The following is an 18,103-nucleotide window of genomic DNA, read 5'->3' on the forward strand; positions in this document are numbered from 1 at the left end:
GACGACAGTGACAGACAGTGACGACAGGGAGAGAGAGTGACAACAGGGACAGACAGTGACGACAGGGAGAGAGAGTGACGACAGGGAGAGAGAGTGACGACAGTGACGACAGGGAGAGAGAGTGACGACAGGGAGAGTGACGACAGGGAGAGTGACGACAGTGACGACTGAGAGAGAGTGACGACAGGGAGAGAGAGTGACGACAGGGAGAGAGTGACGACAGGGAGAGAGAGGAGACGACAGTGACGACAGGGAGAGAGAGTGACTAGAGAGAGAGAGTATTTTAGGTCAAGAGGTCAAGTTGCTTCCGGAAAAATTGTGTCCCAAAAGAGACTCCCCCCACAGTGCAGGGCTGCTTTTAAGGGTTAAAGTAGCTGGTATGTAAGGCTGTAAATCTCTTGGTGCAGCGCCTCATACCTTCCAATGTGATTAATGTTCTCTTCAGCAGTCTCCTATCCACACGTGTGCAGGCTCCCTCCCTCGTATTGTGCTATCATTCCGGAGGCCCGTCAGCTGTCCTGTGGTGATGAGATGCACTCCCTCACTGCAGCCTGTCTGGCTGAGCTATTGCCCGTGTAGCTGCAGAGGTGAATGGGGAGCCGCAGCTGTTTCTGTTTACTGCTGGCCCGGGCGGTTGTTTCCGGGAGCGGTCAGCAAGGGGGAGGGGAGGGGGCGCAGCAAACCCTTCACATAGGCGGCCCTGGCTGGGGGTGAAGATGACTGTTTTTTTTTTTTATAAATTTTTTATTGACAGATGGTTACAGAATATAGTAACAGATAACAGATCACAAATGTATCCAGTGCAAAACAGCTTGACAATACATATAAATTATGGTGTTTTGCCATATTTTAACATCCTTAGATATGTATTTAGAACAATCAATTATGCAAAGATGAACGTGATATTATAAAGTCATATCATATTCTATGGAAGTTATGTGAAGACAGGTATATAGATGAAGATCAGAGTCAGAAAGGAGCAGTAGAGTTAAGCGTCTCTAGTAGGTACCATCTGGTATCTTGAAAACATTGTCGTAAAGCGGCCCTTACCAGTGGAGATAAGGTTATAACATACGGTAGCCAAGTTTGGAAGTATTTTTCTGTTAGTTTGTCTTTCTGTAGTGAGGTGTTGGTCCAATCCAGGTGGAAGAGATGGGAGATTCTGGGATGTAACAGTGTGATGGGGATTGGATCAGTGGCGATCCATTGAGAGAGGATTGTTTTCTTTGTTGCAGCGGCCAGTTTGATTAATAGGATGCGATTACCTTTGGTTAGCGTGTTGTGTGAAGAAGGTGGGTAAATGCCCCAAAACGCCCAGGTCCTATTTATGGTAAATTGTATTTTCAGCTCTGTGGTTATATATGATTGGAGTGCCTGCCATAAGACCTGTACTTTAGGGCATGACCAGAGGCAATGGACTATACCCGCTTCTAAAGCGGTGCATTTGTAACAGCGTGATGTAGGGGCAGCTCCTATAAGAAACCTCAACCTGGGGGTGACATATGCTCTGTGTAATATTTTCTGGTGCATCTCTGTGTATGTGACTGAGCCCAGTGTCTTATCTAGGTAGCTGTTGGCGTCTAAAATATTTCTTAGTGTCAGGTCCGGGAAGTCCCTTGTCCATTTCAGTAAGCCCACTGTGCCAGAATCTAAATTTAGTAATGGGCGAGAGTGTGTGTGTATGAATGCTATTGAGAAATGATCTTTTGGATTAAGTCGAGCCGATCTATCTAAGGCGTTGGAAATGTCTTGGGAGGATAGACTGGATAATAATTTTCTTACAAAGCTGCTTGCTTGAAGGAAGGGGGACAATGGTATGGATAGGTTCGGGAAACGTTCTATGATCTGCGAGTGTGTGAGTAGTGTTAAATTTTGGGTGTCTAAGAAGTGATGTGCATATTTTAGTCCCCCTTCGTGCCAATTACGGAATATCGGAGAGGTGACATGTGGTTTAAAATCAGGATTGCCCCAGAGGGGTGTGAAGAGTGACGTCTGGTTTGAGAGTTTTAATTGAGAGCGGATCTTTTGCCATGCAGCACAAGTAGAAGAGATGAGCACATTGTCTTTTATGTGGTTGGGCATGTTATTCGGGGAGGTGTGTAGTAGGGATGTCAAGTTCCAGGTGGGACTGAAGGATTGTTCTAGTTGTGCATTGGTGTATTTGTTTTGTCCACCAATCCAGTCCAGGGCAATCCTGTAATTTGCTGCCAATGCGTATGCTCGAAGGCATGGTAGGTTTAAACCCCCGAGTGACCTTGGTTGTCGCAATTTGAATAGGGAGAAACGTGGGCGTTTACCCGCCCAGATAAATTTAGTCAGTGCTTTGTCTAGTTGTGTAAATGTGCCTTTATTTGGGATCATCGGAAGCATTTGTAACACGTATAAGAGGCGTGGGAAGCTGATCATCTTATACAAGTGACCTCTGCCTGTGTATGTCAGCGGAAGGTGAGCCCATCTGATGAAATCTGCGTGAGTTCTGGCGAGGAGTGGGAGAATATTGAGGGAGTATAATTTGGAAGGATGATCTGGGATTATGATGCCCAGATAGGTGAGACGGTTATTCTTTGCCCATTGGAATGGAAAGGTGTCACCCCACCCCAATTTAGCTGCAGGAAAGAAGGCTAATGCTTCTGTCTTTGAGTAATTAATTTTGAATCCTGATACTGTTTCAAAGGAATTAAGTATATTAAGCAAATGTGGCATGGCCTCATGAGGATTGCTAACGTAAAGTAGTATGTCATCTGCAAATGCTGAAAATTTAAGTTCCTGATTGGCTAGTTTAATACCTCTCCATTTTTTTTCCTTTAAGAAGTGTCTGAGGAGGGGGTCCATAGCTAGGTTAAATAAGAGAGGGGATAAAGGACAACCTTGTCTGGTCCCACGTTGTAGTATAAAACGTTTAGAGTTATGGGCGTTGATTGTTAAGAATGCTTGGGGGTTTTGGTATAGTGTTTGAAAAACATGTGTAAAGTAGAGATGAGCGGGTTCGGTTTCTCTGAATCCGAACCCGCCAGAACTTCATGTTTTTTTTCACGAGTCCGAGCGACTCGGATCTTCCCGCCTTGCTCGGTTAACCCGAGCGCGCCCGAACGTCATCATGACGCTGTCGGATTCTCGCGAGGCTCGGATTCTATCGCGAGACTCGGATTCTATATAAGGAGCCGCGCGTCGCCGCCATTTTCACACGTGCATTGAGATTGATAGGGAGAGGACGTGGCTGGCGTCCTCTCCGTTTAGACACTTGATTTACTAATTTTGGGGAGCATTAGGAGTACTCAGTAGTGTACAGTGCAGAGTTTTGCTGATAGTGACCAGTGACCACCACTTTTATTTATAATCCGTTCTCTGCCTGAAAAAAGCGATACACAGCACACAGTGACTCAGTCACATACATACCATATCTGTGTGCACTGCTCAGGCTCAGGCCAGTGTGCTGCATCATCTATATATATTATATATCTGTCTGACTGCTCAGCTCACACAGCTTATAATTGTGGGGGAGACTGGGGAGCACTACTGCAGTGCCAGTTATAGGTTATAGCAGGAGCCAGGAGTACATAATATTATATTAAAATTAAACAGTGCACACTTTTGCTGCAGGAGTGCCACTGCCAGTGTGACTAGTGACCAGTGACCTGACCACCAGTATATAATATTAGTAGTATACTATCTCTTTATCAACCAGTCTATATTAGCAGCAGACACAGTACAGTGCGGTAGTTCACGGCTGTGGCTACCTCTGTGTCGGCACTCGGCAGCCCGTCCATAATTGTATATACCAGTGACCTAACCGTGGTTTTTTTTTCTTTCTTTATACATACATACTAGTTACGAGTATACTATCTCTTTATCAACCAGTCTATATATTAGCAGCAGACACAGTACAGTGCGGTAGTTCACGGCTGTGGCTACCTCTGTGTCGGCACTCGGCAGCCCGTCCATAATTGTATATACCACCTAACCGTGGTTTTTTTTTCTTTCTTTATACATACATACTAGTTACGAGTATACTATCTCTTTATCAACCAGTCTATATTAGCAGCAGACACAGTACAGTGCGGTAGTTCACGGCTGTGGCTACCTCTGTGTCGGCACTCGGCAGCCCGTCCATAATTGTATATACCACCTAACCGTGGTTTTTTTTTCTTTCTTTATACATACATACTAGTTACGAGTATACTATCTCTTTATCAACCAGTCTATATATTAGCAGCAGACACAGTACAGTGCGGTAGTTCACGGCTGTGGCTACCTCTGTGTCGGCACTCGGCAGCCCGTCCATAATTGTATACTAGTATCCAATCCATCCATCTCCATTGTTTACCTGAGGTGCCTTTTAGTTGTGCCTATTAAAATATGGAGAACAAAAATGTTGAGGTTCCAAAATTAGGGAAAGATCAAGATCCACTTCCACCTCGTGCTGAAGCTGCTGTCACTAGTCATGGCCGAGACGATGAAATGCCAGCAACGTCGTCTGCCAAGGCCGATGCCCAATGTCATAGTACAGAGCATGTCAAATCCAAAACACCAAATATCAGTAAAAAGCCTCTTTTTTTCTTTGCGTCATGTGCTGTTTGGGGAGGGTTTTTTGGAAGGGACATCCTGCGTGACACTGCAGTGCCACTCCTAGATGGGCCCGGTGTTTGTGTCGGCCACTAGGGTCGCTAATCTTACTCTCACAGCTACCTCATTGCGCCTCTTTTTTTCTTTGCGTCATGTGCTGTTTGGGGAGGGTTTTTTGGAAGGGACATCCTGCGTGACACTGCAGTGCCACTCCTAGATGGGCCCGGTGTTTGTGTCGGCCACTAGGGTCGCTTATCTTACTCACACAGCGACCTCGGTGCAAATTTTAGGACTAAAAATAATATTGTGAGGTGTGAGGTATTCAGAATAGACTGAAAATGAGTGTAAATTATGGTTTTTGAGGTTAATAATACTTTGGGATCAAAATGACCCCCAAATTCTATGATTTAAGCTGTTTTTTAGTGTTTTTGGAAAAAAACACCCGAATCCAAAACACACCCGAATCCGACAAAAATAATTCGGTGAGGTTTTGCCAAAACGCGTTCGAACCCAAAACACGGCCGCGGAACCGAACCCAAAACCAAAACACAAAACCCGAAAAATTTCAGGCGCTCATCTCTAGTGTAAAGGCTGGATCAAAGTTCTAGTGTTTAAATATCCTATTAATATGGGCCCAAGATACCCTGTCGAAGGCCTTGTCTGCGTCGCAGCTGAGGATTATATTTCCCATCTCCCGTGATTCGTGGGATTTGATCATGGCCGCTAGTAAAGATCGAACATTGATCACAGAGTGCTTATTACGTAGAAATCCTGTCTGTGCAGGGTGTAGAAGTGTGGGCAGTATCAATTGGAGGCGGGAGGCAAGGATTTTTGTAAAAATTTTGAAGTCTTGGTTCAGTAGCGAGATGGGTCTATAGGATGAGACCAAAGTATGATCTTTGTTTGGTTTAGGTAAAACAATAATTCTGGCTGTGTTGAAGTCGAGCGGAGCCGGACCTCCAGTCAGAATTGAGTTATAGAGGGCCCTTAAGTGTTTTTTGATGTGTGGAAGGAGTGTTTTATAGTAGGCTGCTGACAGACCGTCTGGGCCTGGAGATTTCCCATTGGGAAGGGATTTTATGGTTAGTTCTAGTTCTTCTTCTGTGACGGGGGCGGTGAGACTCATTTTATCAGTGTCACTAAGAGTAGGAAGGTCAGCTTGTAGTAAGAAGTTCTCTCCCATCTCAGGTTGGTCATGGGGTGCTGTGTATAAATTTTCAAAGAATTTCAGGAAAGTGTTACTAACTGCTTCTTGAGTCAGTGAAGGTTTAGTGTGACTGTCTCGAATCAAGGAGATATGCTTGGGAGTGTCTCGGGTTCTTACCATGTTAGCTAATAATTTTCCTGGCCTATTGCTCCAGCGAAAGTATTTGTTAGTTTGAAAAGAGAGGAATAGCTTGGCCTGTTCTGTGCATAAAGTGTCGTGAACTAATTTAGCGTCCTTGTATTGTAGTCTATTATTTTCAGTGGGGTCGGCCAATAACCTTGAATATGTGGTGGTCACCTGTTGAGAGGCTGTGGACATCCTTTCCTTAAGGCGTTTTTTCTTTGTGGCTACATAAGATATTATTTGGCCTCTGAGAACAGGCTTGGAAGCTTGCCAAAAAAGGTTCATATTGTTTGTGTGTGTTGCATTGTCTTGTGTATAGTTTAAGAAGGACTGAGACAGATAGAGCTTAAAGTCTTCTGAGGTGGCTAAATATTCTGGGAAGCGCCAATTATAAGAGATTGTGCGAGGTGTGGTCAACGTGATTGTTAATGAGATAGGAGCGTGATCAGATAGTAGGATACTGGCTATGGTGGAATCTTCTACTCTGTGAATTAAAGAGGCCGACACCAGCCAATAGTCCAGTCTAGAGAATGTTTTGTGCGGGTGGGAGAAGAAGGAGTATTCCCTGTCATCTGGGTGTTTGAATCTCCAGGGATCGAGAAGTTGTAGGGAGTCTAGCATCAAGGAGAGTGTGGGTGGTATTGACCTATTGGAGCCTGATTGTTTAGGACTTCCTGATACATCTAACTGAGGGTCTAGGACTACATTAAGATCACCTCCCAAAATCAATGAGCCCTCGATCCAACCCTGTAGGTTAACAAATATGCTTGAGAAGAAAGGTGCGTTTGATCCTGTGGGTGCATAGATGCATGCTAAGGTAAATCGTTCACCCTCAATATCCATCTTCAATAATAAGAATCGTCCTTCTGGGTCTATCCACTCTTCCCTTATTTTATAGTGCAATGATTTACGAAAGAGTATTAAGACCCCTCGTGTCTTTGTGCTATATGAGGCGCTTCTAAAATCACCCACCCAAGCATCTCTCAATGTATTTGGGTCTGAAATACGCCAGTGTGTTTCCTGTAGAAACACCACATCTGGGTGGAATTTTTTAAGGTGGTTTAGAATTTTCTTCCTCTTAATCGGTGTGTTCAAGCCCTCCACGTTCCATGAGACTAATTTGAGCGATGACTTTGTGCCATCTATAGATGTTTCAGCTGCTCGTGGGTCTATCATTATCCAATACCCAGTCTGATGGAACTTGGAGAGAGAAGCCACAAGCAAAGGCCCAACCCCCCGTCCCAGCGAGCGGGGGTAGACCCAAAGGAGTGTGATATGGCAGCGTGCAGGGTAGTATTTAGGTAACCATGATGCACTGTCATACATATAAACTGTGACAACAAAAACAGTATAAGCCATCGGTCAAAACATTTTTTTAATATCTGAACCCAAGAGGATGGTTCTAGGAACCATTTGTGTTTAACTGAAACTGTGAAAAGATTAGACAAAGGGAAAAAGGTAGGCATAGACAGAGAGGATGGGCAACCACATTCCCCCCTCCCCTGTCCCAACATCATATGTGAAAACAACAGAGTTATCTGTAACCAGGCTAATCGACTGTCTAAAGTTAGTAGTGAATTAGCCATTAGAAAAATATTGAAGATTATTTATAACAAAAGGATACTTGCTATTCTAGGGCACTCAGTCCGCATCATCCATACAGGAGTTTGATCCATGGGTGTCAAGTGATTTGAGAAAGTTTCGTGCTGTTTCAGGGGAATCAAAATAATTTGGTTTTCCTGCGTGGAAGATTCTTAATTTTGCGGGGTATAAGAGTGTGAATCTAATGTTCCGAGTGAATAGTTCCTTGCATACTGGGGAGAATTCCCTTCGTTGTGAGGAGACTTGGAAGGAGAAATCCTGGAAGAGGAGGATCTTGGAGCCCTCATAACAGAGACCGGAACTCTTGCGGTACAGTTCCATAATTTTCACCTTGTCCAGGTAGTTTAGCAGTTTGAAAATTACCGGTCTGGGGCGTGAATGAGCAGATTGGGAGGGTTGTCTTTCGGGGCCGATGCGGTGAACTCGTTCTACTAGGTATGAGGTCGGCGAGGAAGGTAGGTCTAAAGTTGAGGGTAACCAGCGGGTGACTAAGTCCATCAAATCTTTTTGTCTGACCGTCTCCGGAAGCCCAACGAGTCGTAGATTGTTTCGACGATTGCGATTTTCCAAATCTTCGATTTTATCGTTCATGGCTGCTAGTGTGCTGTCGTGAGCTTTTAATTGAGATTGGGTCGCATGTTGGTCGTCTTCCAATGTGGAGATGCGATCCTCAGCCTCTGTTAATCGTTGAGTGTGCTGTGATATTTGGGCCGCAGCTGAGTTGATGGCCTCTAATAGGGGTGCCAGTTTCGCGTCAAACAAGGGTGAAATGATTTCCGTTATCTCCCTGGCCCTCTGTACTGCGGACGGGCTGGCCCTGAGGTCAGTCGATGATGAGTCGTCTGCATCTCTTTCGCCCGGTGAGGAGGGTGACCGCTGTTGAAGTGGGCTTTGTTCTTTGGGTGCCGGCTTGTTTTTATTTTGAGAATTTTTATTTGCCCGGAGTGTTTTAGCCACGTATTTTTCCATGATGATAAGTTTGTCTTCAGGTTAGGTGTAGTGTGGTTTAAAGGTTGTGATGCTGTGTGAACGCGACTTAAACTTTGCTGCTGGTATAGGACGGTCAGGGAAATCTCAGGATACCTGGAAGGGGTCAGCAAGGCCCTATTTGTAGGTTGATTTTGTCAGACTTGTTTGGGCTCAAAACACAAGGCTCGCCTGTCGTTGTCGTGGGTTACAGGCAGCGACCAGCGCGGTACCTGTGGGACCCACAGCGTGTGATGGCGGTTCACTGCCTTGTAGTATCGGGTTGGGGGGAAGTGTGACCGCACCGCTCACCTGTCGTTTGCCAGGAGTTGCCGGGGGTGTGGTATAGTAGGTCTCAGGTAACCAAGGTGCTGCGGGCTCGCATGAATATGGAGGAAAATGCCGTCAGTTAGACCCTCCTGTGACTGCAGTGCTGGTCGGCTGTGAAGTCTCCTTCAGCTATTCCAGGAGTGATGCTGGTGGGTTGTGGGGCTGGTCTGGAGTATTCCCAGGAGGGGGATCGCGGGCCTCGTCCGAGGTCCGCGGCGCAGTGTGGGAGACCGGAGCTCGAGCGGCGATTACCGCGAGGGGTGGTGATTGGGGACGTCCCCCGTCCGTCTCCCCGAGGCACTTGCCGGCTGTGTTGGGTGTCGGGCAGGTCGGACTCGGTTGTTCGCGAGTTCTAAGATGGCCGCCGCTGTGCCCAGGAGGGAGATCTCAGGCCTCCGCCGGGGTCCGCGGTGCGTTGCGGGAGACCGGAGTTCGAGCGGTGATTGCCACGATGGGTGGTGAGTGGGGGCGTCCCTCGTCCTTCTCTCTGGGGCACTTGCTGGCTGTGCTGTGTGTCAGGCAGGCCGGACTCGGATGGTCGCGAGTCCCAAGATGGCCGCCGCTGTGCTGGGCACTTCACGTGTGCCTCTTTCGGTGGGCTCAAAGGAGGAGGGGGAGCGAGCCGGGGAGAGCACCTCTTTGCTCCCTATTATCTCCGCGCCCCGTGGTCGTGTAATTGGGGCCCCCGGGCCAGATATAGCCGATGATAAGGGCTATACTGGCGAGGTGCACGGAGAGCTCTCTAAAAGCAGCCGATCCGTTCGGCCCGCCCACCGGAAGTGTGAAGATGACTGTTAATGGTGGTTGCGGCTGGCCAGACCTGCGCCGCGACCACCGCTAGGCTAGCATAAATAAATGTTTTAAGTACATCTTATTCAGCAGGAGTGTACCGCCCTCTAGTGGCTGCCGCCCATAGGCAGCTGCCTAAAGCTGCCTAATGGTAGCGCCGGCCTTGATGGCCGCTCCCACAATGGCGTGCGGTGCACAGTGACGTCATCGTGCACCGCACGGCACCAGTAGCGGATCTTGCCATGACGGTGGCGCCCTCGGGATGGCAGTGGCCCGTGGCAAGATCCGCTACTGTGTGTGACATAATGTGTATAAGCGGTACTTCTGTGTAACGTAATTTGAATTGGGAGTACTATTGTGCGGCCATGCCCGTTTCCCACAAGATCATGCCCCTTTTTTGCACACGCACCTTCCCTATTTCAAATATGGGGTGGGGTGCCAGTCCCTTACTTTGCCAGAGGCGCCCGGTCCCCTAGATACACCTCTGGGTGCATGGCCTCCACTCTGGCACAAGCGCGGTTGCTAGAAATCGCTTTATCCAGCCTCAGTAGGACTTGCATGTAACTCTCAACCAAGCCCTGAGAGTACATTAAGTGATTTTCTGCTTAAATTATGCTGGAATATTAGAATTTAAAATGTGCACAACATGAACACAAGAACAAAGTGGTCTGATGCCTGTCACTTAATTGCTGCAAATCATTTTTATTAGCTGGTTAAGCAGACATGGCACATGTACATTGCTACAAGGAGTAGGGGTAGTGTCTCATACAATAGACAGAGGAAGGTAATATTTAGCACCAACGTCGCTTTACAGCTATCTGTCTTTAAGCGTTTCCTTTGGCCATCAGCCAGAGAGCATGAAATGTGTATGAATGAGTGAGCAGATAGGGGCAGACTACGGAGGAAATACTGCCAGTGAGTGCTTGTTACATTTATATAGTGTATGTGACAAATGTTACCTTTTTCCTCTGGCATGGACCACCAAAATGTGATCCCACACCTATTTATATTCATTTTATGCAGGTATAGAACATAGAGGTTGGGTTAATTGTGAATGTTGGTAGAATGCTCTTGCTGGGAGGGATAGTGACACATATACTGTATAAATGGTGACAAATTATTAGAATACAAAAGAGGTAACAATATCACCACCTGGGACACAGGCACTTAGATGTTTCATCATGAGGGAAATAGATATTGGTAACATAACCCCTGATTGCTATCTAGATGAACACTCAAATAAAATAAAAATAAAGAAATCACTCTGTCAGGATAGCACAGGCTGCTCCATGCTCTCGGAGCTTCTGATTTCTGAGGTGTTACCAAGGCATTGTGTCTCTTTGTTCTCAATGTTATCTTCTTACTTCTCCCCTTCCGAAGATTTTTCCTTCCTGGACTCGGTCACAACCTGCTGTATGTAAAGGTGGACACTAATGTTATATACACAATATAACCACACACATAAGCCATTATTAACCAAGTTATTAGGGTGCTCAGAATAACATTAAAGGAGTTTATCCACCAATGGAGAATTCCTTGTTTCAGTACTGCCTGCTACAGTTAATAGAACCTCCTCTATCACTACTTTGGCCCCTTTTCACTAGCTGTCGCTACTGATATGCGGTCGCATTTCCCCGCTAAGTCCCGCACTGTGATCGCATCTCACTATGCAAAATCTTCTGCCTGTTTGACAGACAGAGGTGTTCGCAGGGCGTAATGCGGCGGCGTTGCGGAGGCAGTGACTTGGCGTTGGGCGGGTCAACAGAAACAGGGGCAGGTTCGGGGCGACCGTCTGATGCCATACGCGGTCGCTGCGACCCGAAAAATGGCTGCCCTGTATCTGCCGTCACAGCCTGGCTGCGGAGGCAGGGGGCTTCCACAAATCAGCGATGCAATCGCAATTACATTGCAATCGCATCGCTACCGGGTACTTGCATGCTCGGCGGCCTTGCCCTGTGCTGGTCGGCCCTCAGCATGCGATCGCAGCCAGCTAAATTCGCAAAACTGCAACTGAAGCTGAATGAGGGCCTTTATTATCTAGTGGCAGCTACCATTTTCAGAGTCTGGAAGAGTTAATAAAACATGTTCAAAATAAAGTTGTCTATTGAACGTGACATGCAACAGGAGCTGCAGCCAGTACACTCATGTGTCATTAGTTATATACTTCACCTATACAGCAAATAATGCATTCTGTACCCTTTAAAATCACTAATTGGTTAGAAGTGGACCAGTGATAATTGCCATCCACTTTCAAATATAATATATTAGTATGTTATACCTCTCAGTCACCACGTTGCTCTCTCCTTCCCCCATCACTTACAGTATAACACAGAGCTGCAGCATTACTATCTATATGCATGTCTCACAACATTACTGGGAGGAAAAGTGGGACAATCTTAGACCATATAAAGGCACGCCATTAGAGTGCCTTAACCACACCCAAGTCACCACACTCTGGTGGTCATTCCGAGTTGTTCGCTCGGTAATTTTCTTCGCATCGCAGCGATTTTCCGCTAACTGCGCATGCGCAATGTTCGCACTGCGACTGCGCCAATTAAATTTGCTATGCAGTTAGGTATTTTACTCACGGCATTACGAGGTTTTTTCTTCGTTCTGGTGATCGGAGTGTGATTGACAGGAAGTTGGTGTTTCTGGGCGGAAACTGGCCGTTTTATGGGAGTGTTTGAAAAAACGCTACCGTTTCTGGGAAAAACGCGGGAGTGGCTGAAGAAACGGGGGAGTGTCTGGGCGAACGCTGGGTGTGTTTGTGACGTCAAACCAGGAACGACCAGCACTGAACTGATCGCACTGGAAGAGTAAGTCTCGAGCTACTCAGAAACTGCACAGAGAAATCTTTTCGCAATATTGCGAATATTTCGTTCGCAATTTTGATAAGCTAAGATTCACTCCCAGTAGGCGGCGGCTTAGCGTGTGCAATGCTGCTAAAAGCAGCTTGCGAGCGAACAACTCGGAATGAGGGCCTCTGCCTGTTTTGCTTCCCAAAATGTATTAATTGTGCTTAATTCACACCAATTACATTATTTTTAATTCACACCAATGCCATATTGCAATGACACCAGCCAATTTCTGCAGTGTTACTCACCTCTCCATCTCGAGTTTCAATAGTTTTAATTACAACAGTTTTCCTGGTGTGAGTCTCAGCGCTGGGCTCTAGTTCAGGGGCTACTGCAGGAGAAGAGAAGAATAATATGAACATGTAGTATATCATATTGAAAACTGGAAAAATAATGAAACTTACAGAAAATATTAAACATGGCAGAGAATATTATTAAGAGTACAGCATAAAAGATAAGAACATTAAACTCTTAATGACGGTATTATTTTAATACCTGAGGGAGAACGGAATGGGTTTGTTGGGTCAACCCTACAGATGGAGCCACGCTAACTGTGGCTCCATCCGCGACCAGGTGCGCTCGGTGGGGCGCACCGACAGGAATGAATAGGAAGCGCGTGCGTCGTAGATGCGCACGCGCCCCAATCAAAGTGAATGGGAGCCTTTCTGTGCGCTCGGCGGCGTGCCAAAGCACAGGCGCGCCTAGGCACGCTGCACGCCCCCACCTGCGATGCAGCTACGCTCAATGAGCGAGGCTCCATCTGTATTTAGGTCGACACTCATTGAGCTGACCACAATTGGTCGACAGGCAGTAGGTTGACACCTGGAAAAGGTCAACATGGACATCAGGTCGACATTGAAAAAGGTTGACATGAGTTTTTTGGTGTAATTTTGTTCGTAAAGTGACCAGGAACCCCAATTAGTGCACTGTATCCCCTGCTTCAGGCATGGTTCCTCGCTGCGCTCAGCACAGGTTACTATTACCAATCGTAGTCCATGTGGCTCGTAAAGTATGAAAAAGTTCCAAAAAATTTAAAAAATTGTGAAAAACTCACGTCAACCTTTTCATGTGTCGACCTAATGCCAACCTAATGCCAACGTTGACCTAATGACTTTCGACCTAAGTGAGGTCGACCTAAAGACCATATCCCAAAGAGAACACGGTGGCACAGTGATTAGCATTGCTGCCCCACAGTACTGGGGTGCATGGTCTCGATTGCAAACCATGGCATATGTGCATAGTTTGGATGTTCTTCCAGTGTTTTCATGAGTTTTCTCTGGGTGTTCTGCCTATTTGCCACAGACAGCTTCATTTACAGCTGTGTGTAAGCAGCTATTTTCTTTGTTGAAAATAAAATCCAATCAATACAAAACATAAATGATTTATGAGGTGTTTACTAATAAACTGTGGGGCTCATGTAGTGTTGGACCCATTGGACCCAATGCCATTTGTGTCTATTTTCTTCAAAAGTTTTGCTTTTACTGCACATGCATACCAAAAATTCTTACACATCCATATTCATGACAACTGAGACATCTTCTCCTTTTTTTCCAACTGGGGTTGGAAGGAATTAGCAGCTTCTATTGGCTGAATGCATCTGGATTCCTTCCTTTAATGCTAATACTATAGTAATGTTGGTGTTAGGATGTATTTGCATTACTACAGTTTCTGCTGCGGGGTACACTGGGCTCCACAAGGAATGGACAATGGGGTGTAGAGTAGGATCTTGATCCGAAGCACCAACAGGCTCAAAAGCTTTGACCTTCTTCCCAAGATGCATAGCGCCGCCTCCTATATCACCCCACCTCCGTGCACAGGAGCTCAGTTTGTAGTTGGTGCTTGCAGTGCAAGCATGTGACAGGAAGAGCTGCTCACAGCAGCTCCAGAAAAAGCTTTTTCTGCGGAAAAAAGAAGACTACAAGGGCTGCAGCAGAGGCACAGATTGTGCTGGATGTCAGTAGACATAGCCTGCTGCAGCTCCATCTCTCCCCCAGCGGCGCTGTACACTCCCGTGCCCTGGTTGCCGGGTACCTACAGCAGGAGCCTCCGGTTTTCTTCCAAGTTAATCACACACGGCTGGGGCTCTCCGGGATTGCGTGGCCGCACTTCGGGAGGAGGTAAGTGGGTCCCGCTCGCGGGACCCGCACTTTATCGCTATCCGGCGCGACCGGTGGGAGGCGGGCCGCGCGCGCTGGTGGTGGACACTGAGGCAGTACAGACGATCCCACTAGATCACCAGGGCATGGGTGCAGGTCAGGTTTTCTCTATAAACCATTTTATTAAAGCCCGCAGTACCCAGTGGTTTTGCCAGCAGGGGGATAGAGCTTGGCCCTGAAGCCCCTCCCCCAGGGCGCCATTTTCTGCAAATGTTCCCGCCCTGGAGCTGCATATCTGTCTCTCCCTCACTCCCTGGCAGTGTCTGCGGCACCATTATCCCTCAGCTCACTGTTCCTGGGAATGCTTGGGGAAATCCTCCTATGTAAAGCCGCCTGGCTGTCAGTGCTGTGACTTTACAAGACACTTAAGTATACTACCTGCCTTTTTTAGTCAGTGTTAGTTAAGAAAGAGTGCACTTAGTCAGAGTTTCCTAGTACAATTACCCTGTGATATACATCCAGTTCTTACTGTGTACTGTTATATCTATTGTTATATAGCTGTGTAAGGTAGTCCAGTGCAGTATTATTGTTAGTAATAACCTATGCATTGTACAGACTGTGACAATTTGTGTGTGCATTTGATAGCTGAGTGGTGTCCATTTTGTGTCTTTCACTCAACCTGCTATTCCTATATTCTATAACCTGGGGGTGCTTGGTGCGTCAGGTTTTATCTAATATAGGATTTTCACAATGATATACTGTATTACGTATTTTTCTCTGTGATTTAGTCACCATATCTCTCCTTTATCTCTGCTGGTGCTGACTATACTGCGCAGGGGTTTGGGCTAGAGGTAGTGTGCTGCTGACAAATTGTACTGTGTTACCTGATACTGCAAGTTATATCATGTCTGCTTCTGAGGGTAACGGTTCTGGGGCTGAACACACTGCCGATGTTGCTGAAGCCGCAGATACCTATGAGGAGAATATAGCAGCTGTGGGCTCTGGTTCTGGGGGCTCCTTGCCTCCCCGTGGGACGGTGGCAACAGGGGCAAATAATGACCCGCCGTGGGACGCTTTTTCCACGCTTCTGCATACGCTAGTTCATAAACTAACACCCCCTATGGGACCCCCAATGCCGGTGCAACCGTTTGTGGTCCCTGCAGCTAACCCGCCGTGGGCGGACGACTTATCTGCTCAAATAAAGAAGTTGAACCAGTCCCTGACTACTAAAAAGTCTGACCGTCGCTCACCTACGTCCAAGGGGTCCTCTAAGCGAGCACTTGTATCCTCACAATCCACTGCTGTCACTGACACCTCGTCGGATGAAGACGGCACTTACACTGACCCCACAGGTTCTGACTCAGATACGGCTGATGGGGAGGGTGGTTCACATGTGGTTGTTCCTGATTTTTTGGAGGCTATTAAGTTAATTTTACAGATTACGGATGATCCCGAGCCATCCGTTCCTCCTAAGAAACCAAATAGGTTCAAGCATCAGAAGGTGATTAAACAGTTTTACCTCACTCTGACCACCTAATTGATATACGTCAGGAACCCTGGGAAAACCCGGGTATGAAGTTTGTGCCTCAAAAGAAGATGCTGGCTCGCTATCCCTTCGCGCCGGAGCTGTCTAAGAATTGGGAAACGCCGCCTCCAGTGGACTCGCATGTGGCTAGGATGGTGGTTTCCTCAGCTCTACCGGTCACCACCGTCACGTCTCTAAAAGAGCCTACGGATAAACGTGTGGAGGGTTGTCTGAAAGCGATTTACACCCTCACGGGTGCTGCACAAAGTCCCACTATTGCAGCTACTTGGGCTGCAGAGGCCATTAAAGCATGGGCCTTGGAGTTAGATGCTGAAATCTCCTCTGACCATGCTAGACAATGCTTGTCTTATATTGTCACAGCTTCTCGTTATATTAAAGAGGAGGCTTCTGATGCCGGCATCCTGGCAGCCAAGGCCTCTACTACGTCAGTCCTGGCTCGCCGGATATTGTGTCTGAGATCCTGGTCTGTGGATCTGGACTCTAGAAAAACCCTGGAGGTACTCCCTTTTAAGGGAGATATTCTGTTTGGGGAGGACTTAAATAAGATTGTGGCTGACTTGGCTACTGCCAAAACTGCCTGTCTGCCAAGTACTGCTCCTTTTGTGTCGAAGGCTAAAGGTACTTCCTTTCGCCCCTTTCGTCCTTCAGGTAAAGCAAAAGGTCAGGCGTACAACAAGCAGGCCTGCACTTCCAAACCTGGTAAGCCTAAGCCCAAAAGAGCCTGAGTGGCCCGTCAGCCAGCTTCCAAGAGATAAGCCTGCCGCATGACGGGGTGGGCCTCCCTCTGGGGGATCCCAGGGTGGGGGGCCGGCTTCTTGGGTATACCCTGGACTGGTTGAAGACCACTTCAGATGCCTAGGTACGAGAAGTCGTCACTCGAGGTTACGCCATAGCCTTCAAAAACCGAACCCCTCATCGATTTTGCCAGACAGATGTCCCGTTGGACAAGACAAAGGCAAACACTCTACATTCGGTGGTACAGACCCTCCTGGATACAGGAGTCGTAGTCGCAGAGGGGCCGGGGGTACTATTCTCCGCTGTTTCTAGTCCCGAAACCGAATGGGTCCTCCCGGACCATTCTCAACCTCAAGGCATTGAACAGGTTTGTGAAGGTTTCCAAGTTCCCGATGGAAACCCTTCGCTCTATAGTTCTGGCCTTGGAACCTGGGGACTTCATGGTCTCCCTGGATATACAGGATGCTTACCTGCATATTCCTATAGCAGTGTCTCATCAGCAATACCTGAGATTTGCGATTGACAACTGCCATTACCAGTTTCGGGCGTTACCTTTTGGTTTAACAATGGCTCCGCGAGTCTTTACAAAAGTCATGGCGGTGTTGACGTGGTACTCCGCCGTCAAGGGGTCAGGATACTGCCGTATTTGGATGACTTGTTAATCCTGGCAAATTCCCCAGAACTTCTCCTGCGTCATCTAGATGTGACGGTCCGGTTTCTGCAAGCCCACGGGTGGCTCATCAACTGTAAGAAGTCATCTCTGATCCCTGCTCAGAGCATGGTGCATTTGGGAACACTTTTGGACACTCACAACCAGCGGTTGTTCCTGTCTCAGGAGAAAGTCCTGAAACTTCAGAACAGGATTCGTTGCTTCCTATCTCGTCCGCAAGTGTCAATACATTCGGCAATGCAGGTTCTGGGCCTCATGGTGTCAGCATTCGACATGGAGGAGTACGCTCAATTTCACTCTCGCCCTCTCCAGAGGCTGATTCTAGCCAAATGGGACGGCCTGCCTCACCGGATCAGGTCTCAAATGATCTCATTGACTCCGGAGGTCCGTCTGTCGCTGCTCTGGTGGCTCCGGGACCAACAACTGTGCAGGGGCCGTCCGTTCTGGATATCCGACTGGGTCCTGTTGATGACAGATGCCAGTCTAAGAGGTTGGGGGGCGGTGCTGGAGCAACACTCCCTTCAGGGGCGGTGGACCAAGGAGGAGTCCCTCCTCTCGATCAATATTCTGGAGATGCGGGCGGTCTTCAATGCCATAGCCCAGCATTTAATTCAGAACCGT

General features: G+C 47.4%; 1 protein-coding gene across 2 annotated transcripts in view; it reads right to left on the reverse strand.

Annotated features, from left to right (window-relative positions):
• Window positions 1-10,262: 10,262 nt before the first annotated feature.
• Window positions 10,263-18,103, reverse strand: part of PRPH (peripherin) — an 86,896-nt gene continuing 79,055 nt past the window's right edge. The window contains exons 8-9 of one of the 2 annotated variants that reach the window (XM_063952685.1): window positions 12,684-12,766; window positions 10,263-10,988 (exon numbers count right to left, since the gene is read on the reverse strand). In XM_063952685.1, coding sequence (XP_063808755.1) covers window positions 10,941-10,988; window positions 12,684-12,766 — 131 coding nt within the window. In that variant the 3' untranslated portion in view covers window positions 10,263-10,940. Of the gene's footprint in view, window positions 10,992-12,683; window positions 12,767-18,103 lie in introns of both variants that reach the window. The other variant, XM_063952684.1, reaches the window with a different exon arrangement.

Source organism: Pseudophryne corroboree, chromosome 2 (genome assembly GCF_028390025.1).
Source record: "Pseudophryne corroboree isolate aPseCor3 chromosome 2, aPseCor3.hap2, whole genome shotgun sequence".
NCBI lineage: Eukaryota > Metazoa > Chordata > Amphibia > Anura > Myobatrachidae > Pseudophryne > Pseudophryne corroboree.